Source organism: Juglans regia, unplaced genomic scaffold, assembly GCF_001411555.2.
Source record: "Juglans regia cultivar Chandler unplaced genomic scaffold, Walnut 2.0 Scaffold_732, whole genome shotgun sequence".
Classification (NCBI taxonomy): domain Eukaryota; kingdom Viridiplantae; phylum Streptophyta; class Magnoliopsida; order Fagales; family Juglandaceae; genus Juglans; species Juglans regia.
This window is the reverse complement of record NW_023362216.1, coordinates 1,873-11,646: the sequence shown is the minus strand read 5'-3', so window position 1 is coordinate 11,646 and position 9,774 is coordinate 1,873. Positions and strand designations below refer to the sequence as shown.

General features: G+C 35.1%; 1 protein-coding gene across 2 annotated transcripts; it reads left to right on the top strand.

Annotated features, from left to right (window-relative positions):
• Positions 1–652: 652 nt before the first annotated feature.
• On the top strand, positions 653–3,377 carry LOC109017108 (cytochrome P450 CYP72A219-like). Of its 2 annotated transcripts, XM_035687196.1 has the most exons (6): positions 653–1,033; positions 1,305–1,522; positions 1,621–1,868; positions 1,980–2,139; positions 2,170–2,397; positions 2,865–3,377. In XM_035687196.1, the coding sequence occupies exons 1-6, from the start codon at positions 739–741 to the stop codon at positions 3,291–3,293; spliced, it is 1,578 nt and encodes a 525-aa protein (XP_035543089.1). In that variant the 5' UTR covers positions 653–738; the 3' UTR covers positions 3,294–3,377. The 2 variants fall into 2 exon arrangements, with proteins under 2 accessions (XP_035543089.1, XP_035543088.1); XM_035687195.1 differs by having other exon boundaries at positions 1,980–2,397.
• Positions 3,378–9,774: the final 6,397 nt, after the last annotated feature.

Here is a 9,774-nt window from a genome sequence, read left to right as displayed (position 1 = left end):
AGAATACTTACTTTTATGAGTAAGATGTCACGTTGGAATTATATGACTTTGCTTTTATATATAGTAATAGATATATATATATATATATATTTAAATTTCTTTCATTAGTTCGGTTTCCTTAGGCGAATTTGATCGAGGAATATTGAATTAATGAAAATGCAAAATGTCAACAAACTTTCAAATGGTTGCCTTTTCTAGTCTTCTTTTTTGGTTCCCCTCTTTTTAATGCTAGATCATGCCCATCATTTTGTACCTTCATTTTGACTACTCTTTTACATTATTATTATTATTATTTTGTTATTAATATATTTTTAATAATTAAAGAAAGTGACTATTAGAAAGTTTTTCTATATTTTTTTAGTTTTTAAAAAAGTTTTAAAAAATATTTAGAAGAAAAAAAAGTGCAATTACACTAATTGATAGCTTTGAGGAGGTAAAATGATGAGGTAGTATTGCCCTTTTCTTTTCTCGATTGGTAGAGTCGATACATGGATAACGAACTCCTGTTAAGTGGACGAAAGACGCTTGGAAGTTTGCTCCTCTAGCCAAACTTGGGTATCACGTCTCGCTTCCATGTCTTATCACCACAAACTTGGCCAGCACGTATTTCTTTCATCCCAAGTTTAAAAGCCCCGCTCGCACGTACACTTTCTTCTTCAATCCCATCCTCTTCTACTCTCTCACCCACAAGAATACATACATACATATATATGTATATATATTCACTTTCTTTATCGCATGTTTATGTTCAACATTATGGAAATCACATTTTCCATGATTGTGCTGTCCATTATAACCATTTTGGTACTCAGATCAGCATGGAGAGTGCTGAGATGGGTGTGGCTGAAGCCAAAGAAGCTGGAGAGGCATCTGAGAGAGCAAGGTTTCGGTGGCAACTCTTACCGGATTTTGTTTGGAGACTTGAAGGAGAGCTCTCGGGTGATAAATGAAGCCAGATCTATGCCAATGAACTTCACCCATGACATTGCACCACGCGCCTTTCCCTTCTTCCATCAAAGTTTTAAGAGTTATGGTATGTATCTCTCTATGCTACTCTCACCCATTTTGCCTTGTAATGATAATGATTCTCTCTTTCACTGTAATTAATTTCTGCACAAAACTATTTTAGTACCTCTTGTATGTGAAGAAACAGATTACATCATCAGATGCAACTGAAATGCAATATTTACAATCTTTCTGTTTTAAGTGATGACTTTTCGGGATATATTTTATTTATGAACTTATCATCTAATGTCAAGTCATAGGATAATGAGAAAATAGATGTAAATAGATTTTTTCTGCAGGTAAGAACTTCTTTATATGGATTGGCACGACACCAATGGTGAACATTATGAACCCAGAACAATTAAAAGATATACTCTCCAAGAACTACAGCTTTCGAAAACCAGATGCAAATCCACTTGCAAAATTGCTGGCAACCGGACTTGCAAGTTATGATGCTGAGAAATGGGCTAAACATAGAAGGATTATCAATCCAGCATTCCATCTAGAGAAGTTGAAGGTTAATTTTATATTTCCATTTGATAGATATGCTCATTATGATACTGATGACCTCTGTATGTTGGTAATTGTTTTCAATTATCATGTTGTTTGTTATAGAATGTGTTACCAGGATTTCATCAGAGTTGCAACGACATGATTAGCAAATGGGGAAGTTTGGTCAGTAAAGAGACTGGATTGGTGGAGTTGGACGTATGGCCTTATCTACAAAACTTGTCAAGTGATGTAATTTCGCGCGCAGCATTCGGGAGTAGCTACGAAGAAGGGAGAATGATTTTCGAACTCCAAAGAGAGCTAGCAGAGCTTGCAATCAAATCAGTACAGTCTATTTACATTCCAGGATGGAGGTAATTAATTACTCCAAAATTAATATTAATTATAATACATATATATATATATATATGTATATTGTGAGTTGAGTAACTAAAATTAGTTGATCTTATGAATGGTTTGATCAGGTTTCTGCCAACTAAAACTAACAAGAGGATGAAGGAAATTGATAGACAAATACAAGCATCGCTCAAAAGCATTATCAACAAAAGAGAGAATGCAACAAAAGTAGGGGGAGCTATAAATGAGGACTTATTGGGTATACTTGTGGAGTCAAACTTGAAAGAAATTCAAGAAAACGAGAACAATAAGAAAGAAATTCAAGAAAACGAGAACAATAAGAACATCGGAATGAGTCTTAAGGACGTCATAGAGGAATGCAAACTATTTTACTTTGCCGGGCAAGAGACCACCTCTGTTTTGCTCGTTTGGACAATGGTTCTGCTGAGTAAGTATCCAAATTGGCAAGCACGTGCAAGAGAAGAAGTTTTACATGTTTTTGGCAAAGAGAAACCAGACCTGGATGGATTAAATCATCTAAAAGTTGTGAGTATGTTTTCTTTATTCTTTTTTTTTTTTTCGAGGCAACTCATACTCATGAATATATTCATCTTATTGAATTAGTTTATAAGAACTTTATCGTATTGAGAAGTCTCACACAGCTTAGCAATAAACTCATTTTGATCTTTATAAGGAGTTACCCCACGCCCTCCTCCTATTAGGTATTTTATGAGGAGAAATGAGTGTTTATATATATGGCATCAAAGTCAGGTTAACCTATGACCGATGATGGGCTCCTGCAACCTATCTATGATGATGGTACCGGAAATACTAGCCCACACATGAGGGAGCGTATTGAGAAGTCCCATACAGTTTAGGAACAAAATCATCTTGATTTTTATAAGGAATTACCTCACTCCCTCCTCCTATTAGGCTTTATATGAGGATAAATAGATGTTTCTATATATCGATCGATTGTATTGAAACTTAATTGGTTGTTTTCAATGTCACAGGTGACCATGATATTGTATGAGGTTCTAAGACTATACCCACCTGTAGTTGCTTTGAATCGAGTCGTTCATGAGGATACAAAACTTGGAAGTTTGTCTTTACCAGCTGGAGTTCAAGTCTTCGTACTGATCATCCTCATCCATCATGATCGTGAACTCTGGGGAGATGATGCAGATGAGTTCAAACCAGAGAGGTTCTCTGATGGAGTCTTGAAGGCCACAAAGGGCCAAGTTTCCTTTTTTCCGTTCGGATGGGGACCTCGGATATGCATTGGACAAAACTTTGCTATGATTGAAGCTAAAATGGCTCTCTCAATCATTCTACAACGCTTCTATTTCGAGCTTTCCCCCTCCTATACTCATGCTCCTTCCACTCTTATTACTCTTCAACCACAATATGGTGCTCATATCATTCTGCATTCTGTTAAATAGGTCAATATATGTATTCTTGTATAACAAGGTTTAAGTAGTTCATAATTTATATTGTTATACTGATCATGGGGATCTTTTATGAAATTAAGGCCTCATTTGTTTTCACAATCATTCTCATCTCATTTTATTTTATCTAATCATTACAAATTTTTTAAATTTCGACACAAAATAAAATAAATAATTCAATTTTTTAAAAAAATATATTCTAACAATATTTTATTTAACTTTCAACTTTTATCTTATCTCATCTACGAAAATAAATGAGGCTGAACTGTCATATCTTTTAATTATTTCCGATTTTTACTATCATTACACTCCACCAGTGTTTTTAATCTCGTACCATACCGCCGGTACGACCGGTGTTTACCGAGCAACCACTAGGCAGGTACAGGTATCATATATGTTTCATACTGGCCTAAATACCAGCCATACCGGCCTATATTTCAGCTTGTACTGGCCTGTATTTCAACCTGTACCGGCTGATATTTCGGCCTTTAATTTATTTATTTTTTCCATTTTTTCAAACTACAAGCTTATTTTTTGACCTTCAATTCAGAATAGGCTATTTATAATTTATATATATATGTATTTATATATAATTTATTCATATATAGACTATTGTTTTAGAATATAATTTATATATATAATTTATTCATATATCGACTATATTGAAACGGTACACAAAACGGTAGCGGTATTGAAATATTTTGTTCCAGTGCTGTAACACCCCCTTCCTGTAGGCTAGGAGTGTCACGTATTTTTCATAAAAATAAATCCGGTAAGAGATCTCAAATTTCATAAATGAAATTAGAAATTTATTTTGTAGAAAATTTCTAATAAAATGTCTCCCAAAAACATTAAATGAATAAACTGAATAAATTCATGTCATAAAAAATATTTTATTTTAGAAAGTCTGAACTAAAAATAACTGCTCCTTCTACTCTTGGCCTGCCTACTCGTATTCATCATCCTCACTTGGGTGGTTAAAAACATGAAAACAAACTAAAATGAGTCGAAAACTCAATAAAAAATCTATCACAACGTGAACATAGTAAACGTAAGGTTTTCATAAAAAATTTCATGCTGAGAGTTTAAAATTCATGACTGTTCATACTGATGTTTATGCTATGTATAACTAGTTTAACTGAATTAACAAACTGATTTAACTAATTTAACTGATTTATCTGACTGGCCAATACACTTAACCCTGTGTGCGAGGTTGTGCACGGACCCCACGTCCCGCTGCAGCAAAGGGAGTCACTGATAGTATTCTGGCATACTATGGTGGACCACGACTGAGTTCGTGGCTTGCACATCCACCCTGTAACTGAATTGCATTGGTATCATGCATCTGAATGACCATTTTATTAACTGATATGATCTTATCTTGTACTTGAACTTAAGATGGCTTACGTGTCTTATACACATGAAATGCATGACATATTACATACATAATCATAATTTCTGAATTTAAACATGATGCGGAATGACATGATCGTATCCTATGCTGGATGACATGTTTGCATATGACATGAGTGGCTCATAAATAATTGGTTGGAAATGAACTGGCTTGAATAATACTTATTTACAAGCTAAACTGTGATGATCTTAATTTATGATCAAATTACTTACATCGCTGCGTTTCTTCTTGAATAACACTTCGTAACTTGAGACCTATATATAATAATAACTATCACTAAATTTGTTCGAAAACAAATAAGTACTAATATCTTACTTAATTAAAATCACAATCTAAAATATAGTCAAACAAATATTTTGTTTAACACTATAACCAATAAATCCTAGTATTTAAATTACTTAAAATACTAATTTATAAATTTAGTAGAATACACTAGCTATTTTAAAATAAATCATAAAATTTAAATTCTTAAACTAAGTTTCATTTCTTAACATAATTATTAAATCTTATAGGAAACCTAATAAATTCTATTAAACACTCTTAACATCATAACTTTATTAAATTCTACTAAATAGACAAAAGAACATTAACAAAATATTACTCTCAATAATATACTTTGAAATATAATTCAATTCTTTAAACACTTTATTAAAATGGTCTTTGACTAATATATTTATTTAATAAAAATTAACTCAACTAGGAATATTAAATTAAGCTCAATAAAATCACTAAAACAATTATTGAAATAAAATAAGATCAAGCCCAATTTAAAATACAAGTCCATTTAAACATCATTAGAATTTTGTAAGAGTTGAAATCTGGCCCATAATAATAATATTACTACGTGAGCCCAATAAAAAAGAATAAGCCCATCCCACGCACATGAAGGCCTAGGGCCCAAGGCCAATCAAGAAACTTAAGATTTCTTTTTTGGAAGACAAGGCACACGGCCAACAAAACAGAGAGTTTGAGAGAGAGAGGAAGAGATCCTGCAATGGAATCATCGAGAGGAGGAGGGTGGCGACAGTCTTGGTCTTATCGTGGCGGTGCGAGGCCGAAGGAAGTGAACCATGTGGCAGTTTTTGTGGCTTCCCGAGTGGTTTATCGGCATCTTGAGGTGGCTATCATGCAAGAGAAGCAGAGGCTTCGGCTTCGCGTTGGTGGCTGCTGCGGCGTGCCTTGGCGGCTGAGGGTGGTATGATGTATTCTACGGTGGCCGGTGGTGGCGTCGACGTGTTCTGGGTAGCATGGAGTCACCGCAAAAGAAAGTGGATAATGGTGGTTTGCGGCGCAATAGGTTGGAGACGTTTCGGGTTGCTCCGTGTGCGTGAGTTTTCCTTCTCTGCCGATTTGTGTTGTGTTTATTACTAAAGTGTCTCGGGTTAGTTTTAGAGGCAGGGGAAAGCGAGATATCGTGGTTCACAGGAGGGTGGATAGAGTTTGGAGTTGAGAGGTGTACGTGCATGTGCATGTGAGTGGATAAATAAGTTAGAGACGAGCATGGCTAAAAATTCATAAAAGGAATTTTCGGTAGTTAAGAGTTTTATCTAGAATGTCAATAGTGTTTGGAGTCTAAGATGAGTTTGAGGCTAGAATTATAAAATCAAGAGATGAGATTCAATGGAGATAGGAAAAATTAAGATTTAAATTCAAACTAAAACTCTAGTAAAATCTGATAAAATAATAATAATAATAATAATAATAATAATAATAATAATAATAATAATAATAATAATAATAATAATAATAATAATAATAGAATATTTATAGTTATATATATAAAAAAAAATACATAAAAATTATCTTATATCCTAATCTTAGGATTGGGTTGTTACAAGTGCCTTGACAGATACGACATCCAGTACGGTATTCAAAATATTGATCTCTACTTCTCACATCAATCTACATGATTTACTGATAATAAATATCTCTTATTTCAAAGCAAGATTTGGAATATTAATGTAAGTAAATGAAGTATATAACTATACGTACTAATTGGGTTAAAATAAGTGTATTGAAGCTCAGTCTTATGAGGAAAATGTATTTAGGCTCCAGTTAAACTCAATTTCAATATGTGCATATGAAGTTTTATTGCAATGAATTAAGTCTTCCATATATACTAAATTCAATGATTCATGATGTTATTCAAATATCCAATACAAGAGCATTTTTACTTTTGGGGTAAAGGTGAAAAAGTGTCTTAAAAAAGTCCATCAAGCTTGACATTAATTCAAAAGTAATTGCTCCAGCTACAAGAAAAACAAACGGATCATTTACGACGATAACGACTATTTACGATAAAACAGACTCATTTTAACAGGAAATAATCATTTTCACTAGAAATAACTAGTTACAAATCAATAATTTTCTTGTAGTTATGAAATTCATGGATTGGGAAAATAATGGAAGTCACGACCCTATGGCTGGGCGGAATTAGGAAAAATCGTAGCAAAACTGTTGGACCACCAGAATCCAAAAATGAGAAAATTTCAAATTGAAACTGTTGTATTAAATAACTGTTATTTTTTTTTCATTGTTATAGATAGTATTTATATATCCCCTTGATAACTCATGTTCTTCCAAATCAGTTATCGCATTGCGCTGGGAATAATTACAGGTACAATCAGTTCGATTATATCCAGTGAGTCGGGTCAGACCTTGCAGTTCTTGTGCAGTTGATTTTCTTTAATTTTAATATCCCGTTTCTCTAGAGTTTGGATTACATCCATTCGTAAATTGCAACCGGCAAAACTATAATTATAATATAAAAGATTGTCTTGAAAATAAATTTAGTCTCGTAGAAAGGAAATTTAATACTAATCCTATTGTGTAAAAACACTTGTTATAACTAATTTTGGGAATCACTTAATTACATATGTTTATGCTTAGCCGATAACAAGCAACTTTGCAGAATCAATACCGCTATGGGGAGGAGGGTTGGCGCACGAAGTTGTGCACGTCTGCCACGTCAACTCTAATAAAAAAAATAAAATGGAAGATGAAAACACAAACGAAAGCTGCAAAACATGACCATCTCTGAGGAGAGTTCCATTCGTCTCCCTCTCCCATACACTGATTTTCGCAACCCATTTCTAACCCACGTCATTCCTCGCCTGCACTGCACTCCTCCGCCACCCACCCCATTGTCATCAAATTTTTTAGAGAGAATCTCCACCACCGCATGTCATCTGCGTCGGTGTCATCTCTAGTATCTTTGAACACCTCACCTCCACTTGTCATCGGCATCATTTATGGTAAGTGGGTTCATATCCCCCATTTCTATGTGTTATGGATGTGTTTCACCGTCACCACCTCACGATCACCTGCATTCGATTATTTTTACTTACTTGGATTTTTCCTTTATATAGAGCTTCATGAGCTATCTTTGTTCCATCATGGATAGTGGTTATCTTTTATTCAAATTCAAATTTAGAGATGAGGATTCATCTCTTAGTAAATTTGAATAATAGCCTCCTTTATCTTTTGCCATTGACTAGATTGGCCATGGACTAGTTTCCTTTATATTGGGCTGGGCTCCTCAGTTATGATATGGGCTTTAGTCGTGGGTAAGGGCCCAGGTCCATCTTAGGGACAAACCGGTCGGGATGTCCTCTCCAGTTACCCCGCGAAGTCTCATTGCGCATGGCGTGATGGGACTTAATTACTAGGTGTCGTTTCTTTCTTCGAGGCGTGTTAGTACAACGTTTTGTTTCCTCTTCTTGGGCACGTCAACCGTCACTTCATTTCAACTCCTATTTATTGCCCATTTTCCCTTTTCTTTTGGTTCTCTATCACATTTCTTTCTTTCCTCTTTTTTTTTTTTTTTTTTTTTCCTGAGTTCTTGCATTTCTCTTCTCTGGGTTCGTGCATTCCCCTTCTCTCTCTGGGTTCTTGCCTCTCGTGTTTCTTGCTATTTCTTTCAATTCTTCCATGGCTTCCTCTTCTTCCAAGGGTAAGGCAGTTGCTGCTCCGGTGTAATACTCGAGCTCTAAGCCTAGTCTCTTAAAGTCAGCCCGGTTGAATGAAGCCCAGCCCACGAGCGCATGATGTGAGACCAAGCGGCGTCGTTTTGGTGAATGTTTAATTCCCCTTTTCTGCTGCACTATTTTTCTTTTCATAGTTTCTTCCCACTGCACTGCATTTCGCATATTACTCAACCCGTGCACACAAAAACCCACAAACTCTGCAGTTATTTTTCTACCTCTTCTCGCGATCAAGAAGCAAACCCTCACCTGTGAGCAAACTTTGTTGTTCGGCTCCTCTCAATTTCTCTATCCTTTCACCGTGCGTTCGACTCAAGGTGTTAGAGCTTCAACTTTTAGCTCCATTGCAGTTTTCTTTTGAACAACCGTGGGACTTCTTCTCTCAATCCAACATCTCTTTCTTTTTTCTTTTTTCTTTTTTTCTTTCTTCCTTCTTCTTCCTTTTCTTCTGGTTTTACTCGCGTGGCCTCTCTTCTATTTGGGTTTGCTTAGTTTTGCTTACACACACACACAAACCACTCTGTTTTGGCCTACCGTCGCACACACTCAACTTCTCAAGCCTTCATTGCGCATGTCACTTTCTCTTTCACTAGAGATTGCTGTGAATTTTTTTTTTGGGCGTGGATTGTAGTGGGTTGCACCCATTCGAAGTGGTTTGAAGTTTTGTGATTCTTTTGGGGTTTGATGCTTGCACTGAAAAGTTTTATTTGAAGGTTGGAGGTGAAGTTTGGTTTGGGTTATGTTTTAATCATTAGAGTTGCTGTTGTTGGTTTTAGACATAATTATGGTTGGTTTGGTGTTAATAAAAGGTGGTTGTGTTGGGTTTTTAAATGCGAATGGTTTGAGGAGAAAGCTGTTCGGGTTTAATTGTTATGATAGTTATTGAGTTAAGAAATGACGATTTTGATTTATTACTCAATAAATAGTAGTTTACTGTATTGGTTTATTAAATGTTGTGTATATGTTTTGTTTAGGTAGTGTCACTACTAGAGTTCTGAATCAAGGTGTTGATAATACACGGAAGTCAGGTAAGCGGGGTTCATATACTAATTTTGCATAAAAGAAATAAATGAGGTTG

Coding starts and splice junctions, on each gene's coding strand:
- LOC109017108 (XM_035687195.1), top strand. CDS start 739: ATGTTTATGTTCAACATTATGGAAATCACATTTTCCATGATTGTGCTG. Junction 1,523..1,620: donor TCCATCTAGAGAAGTTGAAG/GTTAATTTTATA, acceptor TGTTTGTTATAG/AATGTGTTACCAGGATTTCA. Junction 1,869..1,979: donor ATTTACATTCCAGGATGGAG/GTAATTAATTAC, acceptor TGGTTTGATCAG/GTTTCTGCCAACTAAAACTA.